At 42.4% G+C, this 26,508-nt stretch overlaps 1 protein-coding gene across 1 annotated transcript; it reads right to left on the reverse strand.

The window, feature by feature from the left end:
* LY6G6F (lymphocyte antigen 6 family member G6F) lies at nucleotides 1-26,508 on the reverse strand. The gene is made up of 6 exons (XM_058168229.1): nucleotides 25,799-26,508; nucleotides 20,411-20,686; nucleotides 18,770-19,099; nucleotides 11,580-11,724; nucleotides 9,707-9,744; nucleotides 1-3,091 (listed from the first exon to the last, which is right to left on the reverse strand). Exons 1-6 carry the CDS (start codon nucleotides 25,881-25,883, stop codon nucleotides 3,045-3,047), a joined length of 921 nt encoding a protein of 306 aa, XP_058024212.1. The 5' UTR covers nucleotides 25,884-26,508; the 3' UTR covers nucleotides 1-3,044.

Below are 26,508 nucleotides of genomic sequence, written 5' to 3' on the forward strand. Positions count from 1 at the left end.
TCCAATATAATGTTTATTTTCTGATCCCATTAAGGGGAAACTGAAAATAAGCCACAGTAGTTAGGGGAAGGGATAATAAAGAGAAAGAGCGATTGTTTCCTTATATTTTAATATCCAATGTAGAAAAGATGGTCATCTTAAACATGTTGCCAACTTGCAAAGTATCCCTGACCTGCTTTTGAGTGGCCGTAGGCAAAGGGGATGGGAAAATGAACGTTGCAGTTGCAGCGAGGGAATCGCACTTCAATCAAAACAGAAGCATATTCCAGCAATCTCTCTGTCAAGGCCATCTCCGCAGTTTCCCACAGTGGCCAGAGGGGAGTGATCTCTACAACCCGCAAAATTGCTTCATTGGAGAATGTGACTGATGACACACCTTGGGGGGAGGGGGGAAACAGGTTCAGAGTGGGGACATAAATTAAGTGAGGTCAGAGTTGGCTTCACTTGGAACGTGCCGACATGAAGCTCCTAATAAATAACTGGATTTCTTTTGAAGCTTGATTCGAGGCTTATGATTTAATTAGGGCGTCTGTCAGAACCCTGACACCTGTTTTATGATGCTACAGGTAATCCTTGATTTACAAACACAGTTGTGACTGGACTGTCTGTGGCTAAGCAATATGGCCATTAAGGGAATCATCATGTGTCCACATCCAATTTTATGACCTCTTTTGCCATGACTGTTAAACAAATCACCATTGTTGTTAAGTGAATCACATGGCCATTAAACAATTCTAGCATATTCCATTGAATTTGCTTGTCAGAAGCCAGGTGAAGATTGCAAATGGTGATCATGTGACCCTGAAATGCTTCAACTACCAGAAATACATGTCAGATGCCAAACACCCAAACGACAATCACATGACATGGACCTGCAGTGGTTGGAAGTGCATGGATGGGTCACAAATGGGTCATAAGGGCCATGGTGGCACAGTGGTTAGAATGCAATACTTCAGGCTAATTCTGCCAACTGTCAAGAGTTTGATTCTGAATGGTTGACTCAGCCTTCCATCCTTCCAAGGTTGGTAAAATGAGGACCCAGATTGTTGGAGGCCATATGCTGAGCTCTATAAACCACTTAGAGAGGACTCTAAAGCACAGTATACAAGTCTAAGTACTATTGCTATTGCTTTTGCTATGACCTGTGAACTTCAACATGGCTGGCTCAGGAATTCTGGGAGTTGAAGTCCATAGGTCATAAAGGGCCCATAGTTGGAGAGGGGTGTGGCCATCATCGGTGGCACAGCGTGGATTCAGGGGCTCCTGGAGAATGCTGATATCCCAGCTGTTTAGGGGATCTCCAGTGGATCATAGCAGTGGATCATAGGATAAGGGGGCAGTGTGTTGTGACCTAGGCCCAAGTAGTTATTACCAGTCCTAAAGAAACATATTTTATTACAAAAGCTGAAAATTACTTTATTCTTAGCTTAGTCCAAATTAATTCCAAAACCAGTCCTTCAGAAAAAGTCCTTCTTATCACAAACCTTTGTCTTTTTTGGCACCCTGCCAAAGGCTTTTCTTGGCAAGAACCCCACAAAGTTCAGAAACAGGAGACACCGACAAAAAACAATTGTAGCAATGTTGCTTTCCTACAAAGAGCCTTGCTGCTCTTTTAAGCCTTATGGGAGGGGCCAATCATTTCTTGGCCTTACTCCCGAGTCATCCTTTTTGCTTTAGCTGCACTTGCCTTCTGGAAGCTCTTCTCATGCATGCACTAGGAACAGGCTCCTCCTGTTCCTCTGCCTCTCTGTTGTCCGCCTCTGGAGGCTCCGGAGTCCGCACATCGCTCCCAGATGGCCCCGGCCCCATCTCTGCCTCCGACGCAGACCCCTCGTCTGAGCCTTCCCCTGACTCCAGGATTGACCCATTGTCCTCCCCAGCTCCTCACTGTCTGACTCCACTGCCAGCTCCGCAGGCTGCTGGAGGACCACAACACAGTGTGAAAATATATACATATATTATTATTAAGAGCCATGGCGGCGCAGTAGTTAGAATACAGTATTGCAGGCTAGCTCTGCCCACTGTCAGCAATTCAATCTTGACTGGCTCAAGGTTAATTCAGTCTTCCATCCTTCTGGTAAAATGAGATTGGGGAGGGCCATAGGCTGATTCTGTAAATCGCTTAGAGAGGGCTTGTAAAACACTATGAAGCGGTATGAAAGACAAAGTGCTATTGCTATTGCGAAATCATTTTTTTCAGCACTGTCGTTAACTTTGGAAAGTCACTAAACAAATGGTCATATGCTGAGGACTACCTATACAAAGAAAATTATTAAAATGCAAAAACCAGGAAAAATGTATTTCACATTGGAGGAAGTTTCCTTTTGGAGAACTCCTCCTACTTTGAACAGCAATTCAAACAGAAGATCCAAAGCTCAGGACCTTTTTCTTATTGCAATGACACACAACATAAATATACCCAGGCTACCTCTTTCCTTTTTTTTTCCCTGCAGCCCACCCTGTTATTGTTCTGTACTCCCCAGCTCATCTATAAGGCTTAAACAGTTCTTAACTGTATCGATCTTAAAATAGTATTTTTCTCCTATTTTCAATATCCACCAAAGGCAGCTTCAAAGTGTGCTGAATCCATTTGGCTTTGTTGCTTGGAGAAAAATCACGAGTTTTGCATGAATTTGAAACCAAGGCAGGAGACAGATCAGCCACGGAGACAGTACATATCATCCCTCTATTGTTTTTCTGCTGACTCAAGAATGGGTGGAGGCTGTTTTAATTCAGATAAGAGGAAATCCCCCAAAATCCAAAGCTTTGGGTTTCCTGACCTATCTACTCTGGTGCTTTCCTGATCTGCTGTCCTTAATTAACCTATCTTCACTGGCCAACCTAACCAATAGATGATGGGAGCCACAATCCTGGCAGGTTGATCAGAGGATGAAGAACGGCCTGACAGGATTAAAAAGCAAGCACCAAAGCCAGGAAAATTTTAGATCTTGGGAAACGTAACATCAGGAGTTGCTGGGTTTGGTCCAAGGTGGTTTGACTCAGTGAGAACCAGAATATTTCCTTTGTCACAGCGGTGGTCCTGGTTAGATATTCTCGTAGATCTGCGGTGTGTATTCAGATAGGGGGATATCTGTAATTAGCAGAGGCAGCAGAATGAGTAAGTAAACCTGTTTGCACTAGCAAGTTAAAAAATTACTGTGTTGTTCCAAACTAGCCAAAACTCTGCATTCCTAAAATAGATTTTGTAATGGAAAAAATGATTCCATTGATGTTTGCTTCTTTTGCCAGTTTTTTTCCCCTCCTTTTGCTGAAAGGGCAGAACATGAAACTTAAAGAGTATATATATATATATATATATATATATATATATATATATATATATATATATATATATATATATATATATATATATATATATATATATATATATATATATATATATATATATATATGAGAGAGAGAGAGAGAGAGAATAGATATAGACCTATACAGATATATAGGGGGGGAAAAGAAAGAAATACAAGAAAGCAAAATGGCTGTCTGAGGAAGCTCTGCAAATAGCTGAGGAAAGAAGGGAAGCGAAAGGCAAGGGAGAAAGAGAAAGATACACCCAGTTGAATGCAGAATTCCAGAGAATAGCTAGAAGAGATAAGAATGCATTCTTAAATGAACAGTGCAAAAAAATAGAAGAAAACAATAGAATAGGGAGGACCAGAGATCTATTCAAGAAAATTGGAGATATGAAGGGAACGTTTCATGCAAAGATGGGCATGATAAAGGACCAAAATGGCAGGGACCTAACAGAGACAGAAGAGAATAAGAAGAGGTGGCAAAATTACACAGAAGAACTATACAAGAATGAGCTTAACATCCCTGATAACCACGATGGGGTGGTCACTGACCTTGAGCCAAATATCCTAGAATGTGAAGTCAAATGGACCTTAGGTAATCTGAGGAACAACAAAGCTAGTGGAGGAGAAAGTATTCCAGCTGAGCTATTCAAAATCTTAAAAGACGACGCAGTAAAAGTGCTACACCCAATTTGCCAGCAAATTTGGAAAACTCAACAATGGCCACAGGATTGGAAAATGTCAGTTTACATTCCAATTCCAAAGAAAGGCAATGCCAAAGACTGTTTAAACTATCGCACCATTGCACTCATTTCACATGCTAGTAAGGGTATGCTTAAAATCCTACAAGCTAGGCTCCAGCAGTATGTAGATCGAGAACTACCAGAAGTACAGGCAGGAGTTCATAGAAGCAGAGGAACTAGAGATCAAATTGCCAACATACGCTGGATCATGGAGAAAGCCAGGGAGTTCCAGAAAAACATCTACTTCTGCTTCATTGACTATGCTAAAGCCTTTGATTGTGTGGATCACAACAAATTCTGGGTGGATGTGCAGACCCAAACCCACACTGATCAGGAAGCACGACCAAGGACCAGAAGCCAGACTGCAGCTGTAACATTAGCCATTTCAAACCCCTCCAATCCATACATACACCAGACAGACACCCACTATGAAGATGTAGCACGACCACAAACACGAAGCCAAACAACAGCAATGCAGCTCACCAGCTCAAATCCCCCTGCAACTCAGACTAATCTGAGCACAACCAAGCCCCCACCAACACAGGACACACCCCCAACCAATCAGAGCACACAAAAAAACCCAGCCAATCAGAGCACAGCCAAGCTCCCACCCAATCAGTTCAAACCCCCACTAGCAGTTAAAAAGGAAGAAACAGCTGCAATCACACATTGCTCCCAGAAGCACAAAGCTGAAGCCTGAAGATGACGAATGAGACTTCGAAACGTTGCCAAGACACTTCCAATTTTACGGGAGAAAACCCGAATAACCAAAGACCTACATACAAACACCGTGAAAACCTCAGAAAATATATATATATATATATATATATATATATATATATATATATATATATATATATATAGGTCTTTGGTTGTTCGGTTTTCTCCGTGTAAAATTGGAAGTGTCTTGAAGTCTCATTCGTCATCTTCAGGACAGGATGTCACCACCGCACATCCACCCAGAAAGCAGACCCAAACCCACACTGATCAGGAAGCACGACCAAGGACCAGAAGCCAGACCGCAGCTGCAACATTAGCCATTTCAAACCCCTCCAATCCATACATGCAGCAGACTGACACCCACTATGAAGATGTAGCACGACCACGAACATGAAGCCAAACAACAGCTATGCAGCTCACCAGCTCAAATCCCCCTGCAGCACAGACTAGACTGAGCACAACCAAGCCCCCACCAACACAGGACACACCCCAGCCAATCAGAGCACAGAAAACCCCCATCCAATCAGAGCACAGCCAAGCTCCCACCCAATCAGTTCAAACCCCACTAGCAGTTAAAAGGAAGAAACAGCTGCAATCACACATTGCTCCCAGAAGCACAAGCTGAAGCCTGAAGATGACGAATGAGACTTCGAAACGTTGCCAAGACACTTCCAATTTTACGGGAGAAAACCCGAACAACCAAAGACCTATATATATATATATATATATATATATATATATATATATATATATATATATATATATATATATATATATATATATGAGAGAGAGAGAGAGAATAGATATAGACCTATACAGATATATAGGGGGGGGAAAGAAAGAAATGCAAGAAAGCAAAATGGCTGTCTGAGGAAGCTCTGCAAATAGCTGAGGAAAGAAGGAAGCGAAAGGCAAGGGAGAAAGAGAAAGATACACCCAGTTGAATGCAGAATTCCAGAGAATAGCTAGAAGAGATAAGAATGCATTCTTAAATGAACAGTGCAAAGAAATAGAAGAAAACAATAGAATAGGGAGGACCAGAGATCTATTCAAGAAAATTGGAGATATGAAGGGAACGTTTCATGCAAAGATGGGCATGATAAAGGACCAAAATGGCAGGGACCTAACAGAGGCAGAAGAGATTAAGAAGAGGTGGCAAAATTACACAGAAGAACTATACAAGAATGAGCTTAACATCCCTGATAACCACGATGGGGTGGTCACTGACCTTGAGCCAGACATCCTAGAATGTGAAGTCAAATGGGCCTTAGGAAATCTGAGCAACAACAAAGCTAGTGGAGGAGACAGTATTCCAGCTGAGCTACTCAAAATCTTAAAAGACGCAGTAAAAGTGCTACACCCAATTTGCCAGCAAATTTGGAAAACTCAACAATGGCCACAGGATTGGAAAATGTCAGTTTACATTCCAATTCCAAAGAAAGGCAATGCCAAAGACTGTTTAAACTATCGCACCATTGCACTCATTTCACATGCTAGTAAGGGTATGCTTAAAATCCTACAAGCTAGGCTCCAGCAGTATGTAGATCGAGAACTACCAGAAGTACAGGCAGGAGTTCATAGAAGCAGAGGAACTAGAGATCAAATTGCCAACATACGCTGGATCATGGAGAAAGCCAGGGAGTTCCAGAAAAACATCTACTTCTGCTTCATTGACTATGCTAAAGCCTTTGATTGTGTGGATCACAACAAATTCTGGGTGGATGTGCAGACCCAAACCCACACTGATCAGGAAGCACGACCAAGGACCAGAAGCCAGACTGCAGCTGTAACATTAGCCATTTCAAACCCCTCCAATCCATACATACACCAGACAGACACCCACTATGAAGATGTAGCACGACCACAAACACGAAGCCAAACAACAGCAATGCAGCTCACCAGCTCAAATCCCCCTGCAACTCAGACTAATCTGAGCACAACCAAGCCCCCACCAACACAGGACACACCCCAACCAATCAGAGCACACAAAACCCAGCCAATCAGAGCCAAGCTCCCACCCAATCAGTTCAAACCCCACTAGCAGTTAAAAGGAAGAAACAGCTGCAATCACACATTGCTCCCAGAAGCTGAAGCCTGAAGATGTGAATGAGACTTGCCGAAACGCCAAGACACTTCCAATTTTACGGGAGAAAACCCGAATAACCAAAGACCTACATACAAACACCGAAAACCTCAGAAAATATATATATATATATATATATATATATATATATATATATATATATATATATATATATATAGGTCTTTGGTTGTTCGGGTTTTCTCCGTGTAAAATATCTTCAAGATGTCACCACCGCACATCCACCCAGAAAGCAGACCCAAACCCACACTGATCAGGAAGCACGACCAAGGACCAGAAGCCAGACCGCAGCTGCAACATTAGCCATTTCAAACCCCTCCAATACATGCAGCAGACTGACACCCACTACGAAGATGTAGCACGAACACGAAGCCAAACAACAGCAATGCAGCTCACCAGCTCAAATCCCCTGCAACACAGACTAAACTGAGCACAACCAAGCCCCCACCAACACAGGACACACCCCAGCCAATCAGAGCACAGAAAACCCCCATCCAATCAGAGCACAGCCAAGCTCCCACCCAATCAGTTCAAACCCCACTAGCAGTTAAAAGGAAGAAACAGCTGCGATCACACATTGCTCCCAGAAGCTGAAGCCTGAAGATGACGAATGAGACTAAACGTCGCCAAGACACTTCAATTTTACATGGGAGAAAACCCGAACAACCAAAGACCTATATACAAACACCGTGAAAACCTCAGAAAATATATATATATATATATATATATATATATATATATATATATATATATATATATATATATATATATATAGGTCTTTGGTTGTTCGGTTTTCTCCATGTAAAATTGGAAGTGTCTTGATGACGTTTGAAGTCTCATTCGTCATCTTCAGGCTTCAGCCAGTTCTGGGAGCAATGTGATCAGACTGTTTCTTCCTTTTAGAAAAATTGAAAATTCCTTTTTCAATTTTATATATATATATATATATATATATATATATATGTCTTTGGTTGTTCGGGTTTTCTCCCGTGTAAAATTGGAAGTGTCTTGGCGACGTTTAAACTTTAAAGTTTAAACTTTAAAGTGTTGGACCAGGGAAGAAGTTGGTTCCTCTTTTTTGAATGAGTTCTTGTGTTCTTCAATGCGTGCACTTATTATCCAACACTTTAAAGTCACAGGACATGATATTGACTTTAAAAAGACCAGAACTATCGCCAAAACTGAACACTTTAACAACAGAATAATCAGAGAAGCCATTGAGATAGAAAAACGCCCACACAGCATGAACAAACGAGATGACACCTCCCGCCTACCAGCCATTTGGAAACCCGCCCTTATTGACAAACGAGTCCCTAACACGAGGAATGACACCAGACCCACACTCACGAGGTCCACACAGGATGTCACCACCGCACATCCACCCAGAAAGCAGACCCAAACCCACACTGATCATGAAGCACGACCAAGGACCAGAAGCCAGACCGCAGCTGCAACATTAGCCATTTCAAACCCCTCCAATCCATACATGCAGCAGACTGACACCCACTATGAAGATGTAGCACGACCACAAAGCCAAACAACAGCTATGCAGCTCACCAGCTCAAATCCCCCTGCAACACAGACTAAACTGAGCACAAACAAGCCCCCACCAACACAGGACACACACATATATATATATATATATATATATATATATATATATATATATATATATATATATATATATATATATATATATATATATATATATATAGAGAGAGAGAGAGAGAGAGAGAGAGAGAGAGAGAGAGAGAGAGAGAGAGAGAGAGAGAGAGAGAGAGAGAGAGAGAAAGATATATATCTGAAGTTCTCAGCCATGAGGATGCAGATGGCTTTTAGAAACCTTTTTAAAAGTGTACTTTTGTGTGTGTGATATAATTGGGCTCAATTGTGGTTGTAAGTTGAGAACAACCTATAATGCACGATGAAGCTTCTGGGCATATAAAGTCTCAACTTCTCAATAGAAACCCAACTCTTCGACTGTAGACCAAGGGTGTCAAACTGGATCTGGCCCGCAGAGTACTTAGAAACACCCTAGAAACAGTGAAGGACCAGTCCACGATGCCTCTGCTGTGGTGGGGGTTGCACGTGGCCCTTACAAGCTCCATTTTCCGCTGGGATGGCCTCCCGCAACCCTCTGCCAGCAAAAACGGAGCTCAGGAGGGCTACATGTGGCCCTCACAACCTTCGTTTTTGGCTGGGATGGTCTCCTGTAACCCTCTGCCAGCAAGCATACACACACACACAAGCTCCATTTTCGCTGGCAGAGGGTCGCAGGAGGCCGTCCCAGCCAAAAACAGAGCTCGGGAGCCCATTTTCACTGGCAGAGTGCTGGGGCCGCCGCAGGCACCCCCCCCCCCAGATGAGTGACGTCAAGCTGGCCACACCCACTCTGGCTGCAGACACCTGGCCTCAAACACAACCCTGATGCGGCCCTCAATGACATTGAGTTTGACACCCCTGATGTAGACTATCAAACTAATTAGGAAGAATAGTTCTAACCAGCCTTTTCGGTAATGTCCACCCATATCTTTCATCCTTAGCCACACTAATTAAAGAAATTGTTCCCCTTTCAACTCTCCAGAATTCATTTCATCTGGATTTTCTATCCAATCTTAAGTCCTCCTTTTCATGCTTGGTCCCCCTTTTGAACAGAATCTAGACCAGGGGTCTCGAACCTTGGCAACTTTAAGACTTGTAGACTTCAACTCCCAGAGTTCCTCAGCCAGCAAAGTTGAAGTCCACAAGTCTTAAAGTTGCCAAGGTTGAAGACCCCTGATCTAGACAGCCAAAAAAGGAGACATGCAAGCTGAGAATATCAGCGTACCCACCTTTCTGGGGCTTCTTCAGATGGTCTGTATATTTTTGGCTGAAAGAAGAGATTGCAAAAATTAGCAGAATCCAAAGTGAAGATTTGCATTATCTACTGGCCAAAAAGCAATGTGTAGACGATATGCTAAAATCGAAGGGTATCTTCAACACACAAAAAAAGCAATAAATAAATATTTCTATAAATAAATAGCCAGGAAGGGAGGGAGAGAGGGAGGATCATTATTATACCATAATAATAGTATATTGAATGTCTATAGAGCCCAGCTCCCTGCCAAAGGAAGCTGATTTGGCTAAAGCTAAACCTCTTAAATGGGACGTGGTAGCTCAGTGGCTAAGACGCTGAGCTTGTCGATCGAAAGGTCGTCAGTTCAGCAGTTTGAATCCCTAGTGCCGCGTAACAGGGTGAGCTCCCGATACTTGTTCCAACTTCTGCCAACCTAGCAGTAAAAACTAGCGAAAGCACGTAAAAAAAAGTGCAAGTAGAAAAATAGGGACCACCTTTGGTGGGAAGGTTCCATGCGCCTTTGGCATTGAGTCATGCCGGCCACATGACCACGGAGACGTCTTCGCTGGCTCTTTGGCTCTGAAACGGAGATGAGCACCACCCCCTAGAGTCGGGAACGACTAGCACATATGTGCAAGGGGAACCTTTACCTTTACCTTTAAACCTCGTAAGATTAAAAGCCTGAAGAGATCCACCAATTTTTCTGGGTTCATCCATTTGTTCCAGAGGAAAGAAGAAAGGGAGGGAGGGAGGGAGGGAGTCCACAAGTTGCCAAGTTTGGAGACCCCTGCCCTAAACTGTGTCCATATCCAATGTATGGATGTCCAGTGATTCATCCATACATATTTCAGGTAAGAATTTCAAGTCCCTATAATGGATTGCAGTGGAAGGGATCTTAAGGGATTTGTCATCCAACTCCTTTTTTTTTTTTTTATTTACATTTATATCCCGCCCTTCTCCGAAGACTCAGGGCGGCTTATAGTGTATAAGGCAATAGTCTCATTCTATTTGTATATTTTACAAAGTCAACTATTTGAAGACCTACAGTGAAGGGGAACTCACCACTTCTTAGGGCAGATCAATTCATTGGCTATCTGTTCACATACAGTGGCAGTTTCTACCTAGAATCAAATTACCTATCTGTTCACGTACAGTGGCAACCTCAACCATTTATTTTACTCTTACGTTCTGGGGCAACAGATAATAAATCAGTCCCCTCTTTTGTGGTGGGCAACCTTCTTGATATTTAACAACTATTACATCTCTTATTGTTCACCTCTTCTGTAAGTTAAACATATCCGGATCGTTCATTCATTCTTTAATTCATTCGTTCGTTCGTTCGTTCATTCGTCTCCTATCTCACATGACTGACACTCTAATTGTTCCTCATAAGACTTGGTCTCTAGACCTTTTGCTATTTTGGAACTTTTTACTGCCTTTTTCTGTATCACTATCATTATTTTAAAAAGATAAAGGTTCCCCTCCCACATATGTGCTAGTCGTTCCCGACTGTAGGGAGTGGAGCTCATCTCTGTTTCAAAGCCGAAGAGCCAAAGTACTCTCCGAAGACATCTCCGTGGTCATGTGGCCGGCATGACTAAAGGCCAAAGGCACACGGAACACTGTTACCTTCCCACCAAAGGTGGTCCCTATTTTTCTACTTGCATTTTTTACGTGCTTTCGAACTGCTAGGTTGGCAGAAGCTGGGACAAGTAATGGGAGCTCACCCCATTACACAGTGCTAGGGATTCGAACCACTGAACTGCTGACCTTTCGATTAACAAGCTCAGCATCTTAGCCACTGAGCAACTGCAGGTTAACTAATCCTAATGTCTTCCCAAGATCCAATTCATATGATTTCAACTTACCTACAACTCCTCCTCCACAGAACCACCAAAGTAAGAATGATTAGAAATTGCAATATAATGCAAACCGCCAGTGGAATCCATGGTCCTCCGTTTATTTTTACTTTTGAGCATTGAGACGATAAATCATTTTTCACTGTCCCTATATCTAGGGAAAGGCAGCAAGAGAGAACATCAGCAGGAAAAAAAGCTCAAAACAGTACAGCATATTATGGTTTATATATTAAAGATCCCATTATCCTGTCATTTCAAGTGAGGTTACATCAAATCAAGCCCTGAAATCCTAGAGAGATTCAAAACTTGACTCAGATTTCAGTAGCTGCCTAACTTCCAATGTACTGGTTCTCTTTGAAACATCAGAACAAAGTTCTTACTTTCTGATGCTCAAAATCCGAATATTGAGACAAACCCAGGAGGTGATTTGGACAGGACTTCCCTTCAGAGAGCTATAAACTATTTAAATATGCTTTCTAATCATATATATGGAACAGCCCTTTCCATTCATCCAGTGGTGGGATTCAAATAATTTAACAACCGGTTCTCTGCCCTAATGACCAGCTGGGTGGGCGTGGCCATGGTGGGCGTGGGCAGAGGGTGTGATAGGCAGCACTCGGCCTCTTGCACCCCCCTGGGAGCAAAAAACGGGCCACGGGGGAGTTGCACTGCCATCCCACACTCCATTTTGGGCCTAGTAGGCCTCCCTGCAGACTCCTGGGAGCAAAGACGGGCCACGGGGGGGTACAGCATGACCTCCCTGGGAGCCAAAATAAGGCGCAAGGGGACTCCTGGAAGGGGCGGGAGGGGAGGGGCCAACCAGCAATTTAACTACCGGTTCACCCGAACCGCCCCGAACCGGCTGAATCCCACCATTGCATCCATCCCATCATGTTCACCTGATTCGCCAGTTGCACCCCTTCCTGGACCGGGATGCCCTATGCACGGTCACTCATGCTCTCGTGACCTCTCGCTTGGACTATTGCAATGCTCTCTACATGGGGCTCCCCTTGAAGAGCACCCGGAGACTCCAGTTAGTCCAGAATGCAGCTGCGCAGGTGATAGAGGGAGCGGTTCGGAGCTCCCATGTAACACCCATCCTGCGCAGACTGCACTGGCTGCCTGTTGTCTTCCGGGTGCGCTTCAAAGTATTGGTGACTACCTTCAAAGCGCTCCATGGCTTAGGACCAGGATATTTACGGGACCGTCTACTGCCATCTTCTATCTCCCAGCGACCGGTGCGTTCTCACAGAGAGGGACTCCTTAGGGTGCCATCAGCCAAGCAATGTCGACTGGCGGCCCCCAGGGGGAGGGCCTTCTCTGTGGGGGCTCCTACCCTATGGAACAAACTTCCCCCTGGACTTCCCCCTGGACTTCGTCAGCTATCCGACCTTCGGACCTTTCGCCGTGAACTTAAAACCTATTTATTCCGTCCGACTGGCTTGATTTTAAAATATTAATTTGTTTTTATGGGTTTTAAATTTTTGTAAATTTTATAGGGTATCATTGTATTTTAAATTTTGGCCAATTGAATAAGTTTTTTAAGGGGTTGTTCTTAGTATTGTATGCGTTGTTCGTTTTGTATTTTGTGCACCGCCCTGAGTCCTTCGGGAGAAGGGCAGTATACAAATTAAAAAATTATTATGATTATGATTATGATTATGATTATGATGATTATGATTATGATTATGATTATGATTATGATTATGATTATGATTATTATTATTATTATTATTATTATTATTATTATTATTATTATTATTATTATTATTATTATTATTATTATTATGTTCTTAATCCAAAACCAAAAATATCCATCAATGATCTCACCATATACAATTTCAAAGACCTACCTAGTGGCACTGAGGGTGGCGAGGCGAGGCGTTCCTACGCCTCCTCCCTCATTGCGTCAGCAGATAACCGCCCGCCCTGTTTGGTGACCCGTTCCCTTCTTCACCAGGGGACGGATGACCTACAGGGACGTGCCGAGGAGTTTAGCGGTTATCTATACGATAAAATCGCTCAGCTTCGGGATAGCTTGGACCAAGATTGCGATGATCCGGATGAGATGACTGAGGCTCGTCTTGTTGATGTGGTTTGGGATGAGTTTGATTCTGTGGCTCCCGAGGACATGGACAGGTTGCTGGGGTGGCTGCATGCCACTACATGTTTACTGGACCCGTGCCCTCCTGGCTGGTGCTGGCCACTCAGGATGTGACACGAGGCTGGCTCGGGTATTATAAATGCTTCTTTGATGGAGGGTCTTTCCGCTGCCTTGAAAGAGGCGGTGGTGAGACCCTCCTCAAGAAGCCTTCCTGGACCCAGCTATTTTGGGTAATTATCGTCCAGTTCCAACCTTCGCTTTGTGGCGAAGGTTGTAGAGAGTGTGGTGGCACGGCAGTTCCTCAGTACCTGGAGGAAGCTGTCTATCTAGACCTGCTCCAGTCCGGCTTCCGGCCCGGTATAGCACGGAGACAGCTTTGGTCGCTTGGTGGATGACCTCTGGAGGGCCAGGGATAGGGGTTGTTCCTCTGCCCTGGTCCTGTTGGATCTCTCATCGGCTTTTGATACCATCGACCATGGTATCCTGCTGCGCCGGTTGGAGGGTTGGGAGTGGGAGGCACCGTTTATCGGTGGTTCTCCTCCTACCTCTCCGACCGGTCGCAGACGGTGTTGACAGGGGGCAGAGATCGGCCGCAGGCGCCTCACTTGTGGGTGCCGAGGGTCGATTCTCTCGCCTCCTGTTCAACATCTACATGAAGCCGTTAGGCGAGGTCATCAGTGGCTTTGGGGTGAGTTATCATCTGTACGCTGATGATACTCAGCTGTACTTTTCCACCCCAGGCCACCCCAGCGAAGCTGTCGAAGTGCTGTCCCGTTGTTTGGAGGCCGATGGGTCTGGATGGGGAGAAACAGACTCAGACTCAATCCATCCAAGACGGAGTGGCTGTGGATGCCGGCATCCCGGTACAGCCAGCTGCAACCGCTGCTGACTGTTGGGGCGAGTCACTGGCCCCAATGGAAAGTGCGCACTTGGGCGTTCTCCTGGATGAACGGCTGTCGTTTGAAGATCACTTGACGGCCGCTCCAGGAGAGCTTTTACCAGGTCCGCCTGGTCCGCCAGTTGCGCCTTTCTTGACCGGGATGCCTTATGCACGGTCACTCATGCTCGCATCACTTCTCGACTGGATTATTGCAATGCTCTCTACATGGGGCTACCCCTGAAGTGTACCCGGAGACTGCAGTTAGTCCAGGATGCAGCTGCGCGGGTGATTGAGGGGGCACCGCGTTGCTCCGGTAACACCACTCCTGCGCAGTCTGCACTGGCTACCTGTGGTCTTCGGGTGCGCTTCAAAGTATTGGTGACTACCTTCAAAGCGCTCCATGGCTTAGGACCAGGATATTTACGGGACCGCCTGCTGTTTCCACATGCCTCCCACCGACCCGTACACTCTCACAGAGAGGGTCTTCTCAGGGTGCCGTCCGCCAAGCAGTGTCGGCTGGCGGCCCCCAGGGGAAGGTCCTTCTCTGTGGGAGCACCTACTCTCTGGAACGAACTTCCCCCCGGTTTACGCCAATTGCCTGACCTTCGGACCTTTCGCCGGGAACTGAAAACTTATTTATTCATACAAGCGGGACTGGCCTGATTTTTTAAATTCTAAATTTAAATTTTAAACTTTTAATGGTAATTTTATTGGGTATTTTAGATGGTCAATTGACGGTTTTAATTTGGCCTTTTATCGAATAAGCTTTTTAATTGTTATTTTAATATGTATATTAACTGTTTTAAATGAAGGCTGTACACCGCCCTGAGTCCTTCGGGAGAAGGGCAGTATAGAAGTTTGATAAATAAATAAATAAATAAATAAAATACCCAGTTTTGCAGTTATTGCTTGGGAAAAGCCCTCTTTTTTTTCTGTTTTGTATCTTTTAACAGCAGTTCTACCATGTTGAACCTATATCTGAATCACAAGGGGTCTTCAAGTTGCAACGGTAAAGGGAGCCTGTCCATTATAGTCATAAATCATAACGGTCATAAAATGGATTGGTTATGGGGCTGATCTGATTTTTACGTTCTTTTTGCAGCATTAAGCGAATCACCATGGTCTTAAATGCAAATGCTCAGTTGCTAAGCAAGCATGGCAGTCCGTGAGTGTGGATCCATTTTTGCGATGGACACAGTTTTGCTGAAGTGTTGGTTTTTGACATAACCATTGTCAAACACGATCACCTGACTACAGGATGCTTGAAATGGCCGTAATTGCAGCCGTGTTGCCAAGTGACCAAGTGTGGTTATGTGACCACGGGGGACAGAGGGGAGACGCCCATTGGAACTTCAGATCCAGATCATAAGTTCTTCATTTCAAGTAGGTTGTAACTTTGAAGAGTCGCTGATAACAGAGTGGAGGGATTTGAAGGAAAAGGCGTAATTCCACATCATACTCTGCAATTTCCCCACCTTGTTCACATATACACATACACACAAAGGCACACACAAGCACACACACACACACCACTCCTTGTCTCAACACAGGCAGAATAGAATTTGATTTTTCACTATCCTTAATAGAATTGCCATTTTAGCCTTTGAGGAAAATTCAGGAACAAGTGGTCAAATATAAGGAACAAATAGAAAAAGTTATATTGCAGTTTATAAATCTCTGGAAGGAAGAGGAATTTAACTATCAGATAATAAAAAATACAATATCTCTGACTGGAGGCAATCAATAAATTGTTTCAACCTATAGTAAAAAATATTTTTTTTATTTGCAGGAATATGTGTGATGAGAAGTGTTTGGTCCTTATTGAAATGAATACTACTTTGGCAAAAATGTTCTACTATCTTACTATAATATTTTGTACTTAATATATTTTAATAGTCTATATCAGGGGTGAAATGCTCCCGGATCGGACCAGCTCGCACGATCCGGTAGCGATGGCGGCTGCTAGTTCGGAGGACCAGTAGCAAAAATCCCTGGCCCCGCCCCCCTGCCTCTGCTGAGCCGCACCATCAGCAGAGGGTGTTTTTTTTACTTTTAAAAAAAGGTTTTGCTTCAGCCGAAACCTGCCTTTAAAAATAAAAAAAAGCCTTTGAGGATCCCGCCCCTCAGCTGAGATCGGCAGCCTTTAAACTTAAAAAAAAAAAAAAAAGGCTACTCTGGGGATCTTACCTGAGTTCCTCAACAGCAGAACCATAAAAAACATGTTTTCTGTAGAAAACATGTAGAAAAACTCCTTTTAAAAGAGTCTAAGACCTGATTCCTGATCGACCTCATGGCTTTTCTCACAGCCGGAAAGCCCCAGTTTTGCTTTTAGCACCAGACTGAACTAATCTAAACTTAGCTAATCTATTTCACCACTGAGTGATTAATGCTATCTAGCTGAGGAACTCTGGGAATTGAAGTCCACAATAAAATAAAATAAAATAAAATAAAATAAAATAAAATAATAAAATAAAATATTTGTGCAGCTTTCTGAGATTTGGTGTGTTTCTGTAGTGTTTCACTCTAACTACACAAACACACAAAATCTCAGAAAGCTGTATGTGGTATTTGTGTGTGTGTGTGTGTGTGTGTGTAAAGTGTGAAAGTTGGTTTTTGAGCTTTTTGTGGCTGTGTGAAGTGTGAAGTGCAGCTGCTTTTACATTGTGTGTGAGTCAGTTGTGTTGTGTACAGAACCGGTAGGGAAAATTTTTAGATTTCACCCCTGGTCTATATGGATTTATTAGTAAACCAGCAACCATTAATAACTTTAATATACTATATAAGGTACATTTCTTTCTTTTTTTCTTTCTTTCTTGGATCTTTTTATCCTTTGATTTGCTTTTGGTTTCTTTTTTTATTTCTTTAAAGATTGTTTCATTTAACTTCAAGATTTTTAAACTGTATTTAGGTGATCTGACAATATGTTGTTTTGTATTTTGAATAATAATGATCAGTATAAAACCATAGAACATAAATTATAAACTACAAAACAAGTGAAGAAACAAAGCACAATTAAATTATGATCTGTAAAAACTGTGGAAAGAACTGTTCTGCAAACTTTCCTCCCCAAGACTGCTGTTTCTACAAAACATGGACATTCCTTTCCTTCTCACATAGGTGGCGCTGTTTGACCAGAAAAGAAATAATATTTATACCTAGACTTTAGCAATAGAAAGAATGAGCTCTAAAAAAGCAACCTGAAATGTTCCAAAATACAGGTTGTCCTTGACTTACAATCACATCTGAGTCCAAAATTTCCATTGCTAAGCAAGACAATTGTTAAGTGAGTTGTGCTCCTTTATACAACCTTTTTGCCATTGTTCTTAAATGAACCACTGAAGTTGTAAAGCGAATCATGTGATGGTCAAGTGATTGTACAAGTTTGCAAATGACAAGCCCAAGATTACCCAGAATGCTGCAACCATCATAAATACATCCCAGTTGCCAAGTGCCCAAATTTTGATCACCTGACCGCAGGGATGCTGCAACAGACAAAAGTGTGAAAATTGGACATGTCACTTTTTTTCAGTGCCCTTGTAACTTTGAACAGTCATTAATAATAATAATAATAATAATAATGTTTTAATTTGTATACCGCCCTTCTCCCGAAGGACTCAGGGCGGTGAACAGGCAAATAAAATACAAACAGAAACATACACAATAATTAAAACAACCCTTAAAAAACTGATTCAAATTTGCCAGAAAATTTAAAATAACATTACACCCCATAAGAATTACAAAAATTTAAAACCCATCAAAATTCAATTTAAAATTTAAAATTTAAAATCAGGCCAGTCCAGCCATACAAAATAAATAGGTTTTAAGTTCGCGGCGAAAGGTCCTAAGGTCAGGTAATTGTCGAAGCCCAAGGGGAAGCTCGTTCCACAGGGTGGGAGCCCCCACAGAGAAGGCCCTCCCCCTGGGGGCCGCCAGTCGACATTGTTTGGCTGACGGCACCCTGAGGAGCCCCTCTCTGTGGGAACGCGCCGGACGCTGGGAGATAGAGGCCGGCAGTAGACGGTCCCGTAGATAGCCCGAACAGTCATTAATCGAACAGTCATTTTTTTTTTTTTGTTTACATTTATACCCCGCCCTTCTCCGAAGACTCAGGGCGGCTTACAATGTATAGGGCAATTAATCGATTAATCATTAATCATTAATCGAACACTAATCTAATCAGTCAAGGACCACCTGTATTCAGGAGGAAAAACCTACCCTGAAACGAAGGCCTCAAAGTACTACAAGTACAGCGGTCATGATGGTTGTCCGTCAACTTGAACGTGATTTCGGTCTTCCGAGCAAAGCGACATTGGACGTGCTTCTTCATGGTTTTCTCCAAAACCTCCTTTTTCACGCAGATGTGGAGTTGAGAGGCCCTTTTCCCCCTAAATATGCTGGGTCTTCCCATCTGATCAGCATCCAGGATTTGTGTTCCACCTTCCCACCAGGTTATCACTTCCCTATAGAATTCCTTGGATGGGAATAAACAGCTCAAGATGTAGCATATTCTATCAGCCTGGTAGGACTCCAACCTTTGCTGACTGCCTGGAAGAGACACGTTCAATAAGAAATCAGAATAGACAATTGCAGCTGGAGTAGAGCCAACACGACTGGATTGTTTGTTTGTTTATGTTTCAACCCACCTTTATTATTTGTATAGATAACGCAAGACAGTGAACATACGTAATACGAGGGGATTCTTTGAATTCATAAGTTTTGTTTCTGCATTAGCCCCCTCCTCCCCCAACCTATGGCAGCCAAAGCAGTGAACCCATATTTAAAGATACAGTACCCCTTTACAATGCCTAGCACTAAAGACAGCAATAAAGCAATTAGCTGAGCAATAAAACCAGCTAGCGGAGGCTGACAGTCCCCATGGTCACATGGTCAAAATTCAGACGCTTGGCAACTGACTCATATTTATGACGGTTCCAGTGTCCTGCGATCATGTGAGTCCCCTCTTTCCCAATGGAAAGCCAGATTCACTTTATAAACTTAACTGCAATGATTCACTTAACAGCTGAAGAAAGATCATAAAACAGGGCAAAACTCACTTAACACATGTCTCACGTAGCAACATAAATTTTGGACTTCATTGTCACAAATCGAGGACTACCTATTCTGTATTGAAATGCTTTCGGCCCAGGAGATGCTGCACTAATTTCAATTAGTGGGATTTTTTATTTTTTTTGCCTCTGGTGCCAGGATAATTTGGCTGGCCTCAAGTATCTATCTATCTCAAGAGTGTCAAACTCGCCGCGTCATGTTGCGATCACGTGATGTTTCATGACGTTTTTCCCCTTTGTGGAGCTGGGGTGGGTGTGGCCTGAGCATGACACATCCAGCCCAAAGGCCGACAGTTTGACACCTGTGATCCATCTGGTGACAAGTGGTGAAAAGCCGCCATTTCCTGCTTAGTCTGCAGATGTCTTAACCATATGCCTGGTTGTTAACAACAACAACAAATTACTAATCTGGAGTTCCTGTTTTTGGAGATCTGCCAAACCCTGAACAGGGGGTTGGACGAGAAGTCCTCCACGGTCTCTTCCATTTCTGTTATTCTGTTATGTGACCTAACCAGTAGAGGGTTCCTCTCACCTTCGCTACCGATTCAGAACCAGGAGCACTTATGCACGGCACTTCTGCGCATGCACAGAACCTTCTCCGCATGCGCAGAGCGTCCGTGATGACGTTCGGGTGAGTGGGCGGAGCCTCCCGCCACTGCCACTACCGGTTCGCCCGAACCGGTGTGAACCGGTGAGAAACCCACCACTGGTCCTAACCAGTTTCAGAAGAGCCTCAGGCATAAAAGGAGTTATCAGGATTTTACTATCTTTCAAATACTACCTCACTTACTTCTCACCACCACGAGATCATAAAAACGGTTCATGTCACACCAGTAACGACCCGTGTCATTATCCCTCACATGGTAAAATTGAAGCGAGTTATTCTGAAGCATCTTGAGTCGGCTCCAGGCAATTGGAAAACGCTCTATACGGTCGTTGGAGGATTTGCGGAAGAGTAAAGCTGTCTGGCCTTGCTGGACACAATACCAGGATATTTCTTTAGTACCAGAACAAGATGGACATGGGCAGGGCAACTCTGGGGAAGAGCCTCTCTCTGCGTATACAACTATGAGAAGAAAAGACAACATTAGGTCCCCAAATATAAGAAGAGATTAACTAGCAAAAAGATGGGTAGGCAAGCTATGGCCCATTGACAGGATCATAAAAAAGATGTTGAGACTCTAGAGAGAGTGCAGAGAAGAGCAACCAAGATGATTAGGGGACTGGAGGCTAAAACATATGATGAACAGTTGCAGGAACAGGGCATGGCTAGTCTAGTGAAGAGAAGGACCAGGGGAGACATGATCGCGACTTCCAATATTTGAGGGGCTGCCACAGAGAGGAGTGGGGGGTCAAGCTATTTGCCAAGGCAACTGAAAGCCAGGCAAGGAACAATGGATGGAAACTGAACAAGGAGACTTTCAACCTGGAAATAAGGAGAAATTTTCTGACAGTGAGAGCAATCAACCAATGGAATAGAAGTTGCTTCCGGAAGTTGTGAGAGCTTCATCGCTGGAAGCTTTCAAGAAGAGACTGGACTGCCATTTGTCAGAAATGGTGTAAGGTCTGCTTGGACAAGGTGGATGGGTATTGAACTAGATGACCTACAAGCAGTGGTGGGATTTAGCCAGTTCGCACCTATTCGGGAGAACTGATTGTTAACTTTCTAAGCAGTTTGGAGAACCGGTTGTTGGAAGAAATCTTTTTTTTCCCCACTTTACAGGGTTAATCCTGCAAGAAAGGCAGGAAGGAAACATTCTGGTGTTTCTATACTAATCTTTATTGCCCTGCTTACAGAAACTGCCTCTCTGGTTAACCTTTATTACATTGTAACAGCTAAGGCGAAGCACCCATCGCCATGAATGATGTTGAGTTGGCCATGCGCAGACGGTTACATGACCACTGAGCCACGCCTACCCACCTGGTCATTAGGGCAGGGAACTAATTGTTAAATTGTTTGAATCTCACCACTGCCTACAAGGTCCCTTCCAACTCTGTTAATCTGTAAATTTTCAAGTCCAGTCCCTTGCTCAAGCAGAAAACTATGCCATTTCAGATATATGGTTATCTAATCTCTTCTTAAAAACCTCCAGTGTTCAAGCACCCACCACTTCTGCAGGCAAGTTGTTCCACTGATTAATTGTTCTAACTGTCAGGAAATTTCTCCTTAGTTCTAAGTTGCTTCTCTCCTTGATTAGTTTCCACCCATTGCTTCTTGTCCTACCCTCAGGTGCTTTGGAGAATAGCTTGACTCCCTCTTCTTTGTGGCAGCCCCTGAGATATTGGAACACTGCTATCATGTCACCCCTAGTGCTTCTTTTCATTAAACTAGACATACCCAGTTCCTGCAACCATTCTTCATATGTTTTAGCCTCTAGTCCCCTAATCATCTTTGTTGCTCTTTTTTGCACTCTTTCTAGAGTCTGCACATCTTTTTATGTCATGGCAACCAAAACTGGATGCAATATTCCAAGTGTGGCCTTATAAGGTGGTACTAACACTTCATGTGATTTTGATTCTATACCTCTGTTAATGCAGTCTAAGACTGTATTGGTTTTTTTGGCAGCTACAGCACATGGCTGGCTCATATTTAAGTTATTGTCCACTAGGATTCCAAGATCCCTCTCACAGTTACTGGATCATAGTTAGTCTAGCAAACAGTCATCACTTGTATTGCCTACAATGAAGAATAGCTCTTTGAGAAAATCTTTCCAGCCCTTCCTGGAAAAATTAATCGACCTGAAATCCTGTGAGTATTTTACTATTTTCCTGTCCTTTCTGGCTCAGTTACCTCTCCAACTTGGTTCCCTCTAGATGTGTTTGAAAACAGTTCTCAGCATCCTGCAGATGAAAAGATCAAGGCAAAACAATAGATGCAATCTACATAGACTTCTGCAAAGCTTTTGACACAGTAGTACACGATAAACTTCTCCTAAAACTAAAATCCTATGGCATTTCAGGACCCCTTCACAAATGGATATCTGCTTTTCTGTCTAACAGACAACAAGTGGTCAAAATTGGCAATGCTCTATCAAATCCTGTTCCTGTCAAGAGTGGCGTTCCTCAAGGCAGCGTCCTTGGACCAACATTCTTCATACTATACTATACTATACTATACTATACTATACTATACTATACTATACTATACTATACTAGAATAGAATAGAATAGAATAGAATAGAATAGAATAGAATAGAATAGAATAGAATAGAATAGAATAGAATAGAATAGAATTTTATTGGCCAAGTGTGATTGGACACACAAGGAATTTGTCTTGGTGCATATGCTCTCAGTATACATAAAAAAAAAGATACGTTCATCAAGGTACAACATTTACAACACAATTGATGGTCAATATATCAATATAAATCATAAGGAATATATCAATATAAATCATAAGGATTGCCAGCAACAAGTTATAGTCATAAGTGGAAAGAGATTGGTGATGGGAACTATGAAACGATTAATAGTAGTGCAGATTCAGTAAATAGTCTGACAGTGTTGATGGAATTATTTGTTTAGCAGAGTGATGGCCTTCGGGAAAAAACTGTTCTTGTGTCTAGTTGTTCTGGTGTGCAGTGCTCTATAGCGTCGTTTTGAGGGTAGGAGTTGAAACAGTTTATGTCCAGGATGCGAGTGATCTGCAAATATTTTCACGGCCCTCTTCTTGATTCGTGCAGTATACAGGTCCTCAATGGAAGTATACAGTATACAGGTCCTTAATGATCTTTGTGGCCATATCGCAAGTAATTGTGTTCTCTTTGCTGACAATGTCAAACTATTTAACACCACAGACAATACATCTATCATCCAAAAAGACCTTGATCATCTAACCGCTTGGTCTAAAAATTGGCAGCTCCAAATCTCAACCAGCAAAAGCTCAGTCTTACATATTGGAAAAAACAATCCAAACACTAAGTACATACTTGATGGACATTACCTTACAGATGACCCCCACCCCGTTAAAGACCTTGGAGTTTTCATGTCAAATGATCTAAGTGCCAAAGCCCATTGTAATTACATAGCAAAAAAGGCTCTAAGAGTTGTAAACCTAATCTTGCGTAGCTTCTTTTCCAAAAACACCACACTACTAACCAGAGCATATAAAACATTTGCTAGACCAATTCTAGAATACAGCTCGCCTGTTTGGAACCCTCACCACATCTCTGACATCAATACAATTGAACGTGTCCAGAAATATTTTACAAGAAGAGTTCTCCATTCCTCTGAAAACAACAAAATACCTTATCCCACCAGACTTGAAATCCTAGGCTTAGAAAACTTGGAACTCCGTCGCCTTCGACAAGACCTAAGTTTAACTCATAGAATCATCTATTGTAATGTCCTTCCTGTTAAAGACTACTTCAGCTTTAATTGCAATAATACAAGAGCAACCAACAGATTTAAACTTAATGTTAACCGCTTTAATCTAGATTGCAGAAAATATGACTTCTGTCACAGAATCATCACTGCTTGGAACACTTTACCTGACTCTGTGGTCTCTTCCCATAATCCTAAAAACTTTAACCAAAAACTTTCTACTATTGACCTCACCCCATTCCTAAGAGGACCATAAGGGGCATGCATAAACGCACAAACGTGCCTACCGTTCCTGTCCTATTGTTTTTCTTTTCTTCTTCATATATATATATATATATATATATGCTTATACCTCCTAATATTTACTCATATATATGATTATATACTATATAATCTTTTTGTATGATGTTGTGAAAAATAAAATAAAATAAAAATAAATAAAATAAAAAAGAACCATAGCTTTTTTTCCCCCTATGGATCTTGGTGATTGCCTAACTCAGGCTCCTACCCATTGCAGGAAGACATTCATTCAGCATCCTTGATCAATGATCATCCAGCTCCTTTTTAAATGCCTCCCCCACCCCCACCCCAACTACCAGAAATCCATCCGTTCCTAAGAATAGAATAGAATAGAATAGAATAGAATAGAATAGAATAGAATAGAATAGAATAGAATAGAATAGAATAGAATAGAATGGGAGTGCCTTAGCTGTCTGTAAGTATTAGTAATGTTCTTAATAGTTTTTATAACAAAATTAACCTAATATTCACCTTTTTTTATTTCCCGTATTATAATCCTTCCCAATTTTTCACTTTTTCTTTTTGCATATGATTATAAGCTAATGAGAGACGGTGTACTGTCATTGCATTCAATCTTAATAGATGAATAAATGATATTTCTTTCATGGTTAAAAAAAAGAAAGAAAGAAAAAGAATAGGATAGGATAGGATAGGATAGGATAGGATAGGATAGGATAGGATAGGATAGGATAGGATAGGATAGGATAGGATAGGATAGGATAGGATAGGATAGGATAGGATAGGATAGAAAAACAGAGTTGGAAGGGAACTTGGAGGTCTTCTAGTCCAACCCCCTCCTTAGACAGGAACCTTACACTACTTCAGACAAATGGTTATCCAACATCTTCTTAAAAACTTCCACTGTTGGAGCATTCAAACTTCTGGAGGCAAGTTGTTCCACTGATTAATTGTTCTAACTGTCAGGAAATTTCTCCTTAGTTCTAAGTTGCTTCTCTCCTTGATTAGTTTCCACCCATGGCTTCTTGTTCTACCCTAAGGTGCTTTGGAGAATAGCTTGACTCCCTCTTCTTTGTGGCAACCCCTGAAATATTGGAACACTGCTATCATGTCCCCTCCAGTCCTTCTTTTCATTAAATTAGACATACCCAGTTCCTGCAACCATTCTTCATATGTTTTAGCCTCCAGTCCCCTAATCATCTTTGTTGCTCTTCTCTGCACTCTTTCTAGAGTCTCCACATCTTTTTTACATCATGGCGACCAAAGCTGGATGCGGTATTCCAAGTGTGGCCTTACCAAGGCATTATAAAGTGGTATTAACACTTCACATGATCTTGATTCATTCCAGTTTTTAGATGATATTCTCAACATCTGGATCAGGGTACTAAATTGGGGGATGGTGAATCAAACCAATATTTCTATTCTTGAGAACATGCCTCAGTCTTAGGTCCCACCACCTCCGCTCAGTATTGCTTTCTGGGTGTCTCCGATTCTAACGCCCAAAATTCTATATTCAGGGGAACCCCCAATTCTGACTTATGGTTTCCCCTCCTGCATCTTTCTCAATCTAAAAGGCAAAGAAAATTCAGATAGTTCTTACTGTTGGCATCACAAAGTTGGATAAGTAAGAAGAGGGTGGCCAGAACAGCTGTGGCAGTCCTAGGAGTTGGAACAACAGCATCCATTTCAGAGGAGAGATTCTTCCAAAGGACTATTATGCGAAAGTGGGCTAACTGGGCTAAAAAAACATATATATTTTTTGCTCTGATCCAGCGGAGGCTCTTTGTTCACATCCCCAGCATTATCTATTGGGTTATATTTATTTTGTTTCTAAAACACAGTCTTTTTTAAAAAAAACAAACCAACCTCACCACAAAGAGCATAGATATCCAACCACATCTACATCCGGCACATTCAGAGGCTACCAGATGGTAGAGCTTATCAAAAGGACATAAACTGGACCATAAAGGGAAGTAGTACAGAATGAGAGACATTTAATTGGATATTTAAATGTCAAGACATTTAAGAATTGCTAGTCATTAATTCCCCCAAATGATCATTTTTTAAAATATAGCTTTTATTATCATTGTTATTATTATTATTATTGCTATGGTTCATCACAAAGTCAGCCAGATGTTTAGACTGGATTTGGCATATTTTTATCCTTTATTGAGTCCTTCCCAAGGATCTGGGATAGGCAGATGACCGATGACTGCTGTTTGATGCTGATAAAGATATTTTCACAGGATGTAAGCTGTTCCAAATAAAGCTGGCTTTTGCAATTGACAGATGATGATTTCGTCAATGCCA

This window comes from Ahaetulla prasina, chromosome 2 (assembly GCF_028640845.1).
Source record: "Ahaetulla prasina isolate Xishuangbanna chromosome 2, ASM2864084v1, whole genome shotgun sequence".
NCBI classification, from domain to species: domain Eukaryota; kingdom Metazoa; phylum Chordata; class Lepidosauria; order Squamata; family Colubridae; genus Ahaetulla; species Ahaetulla prasina.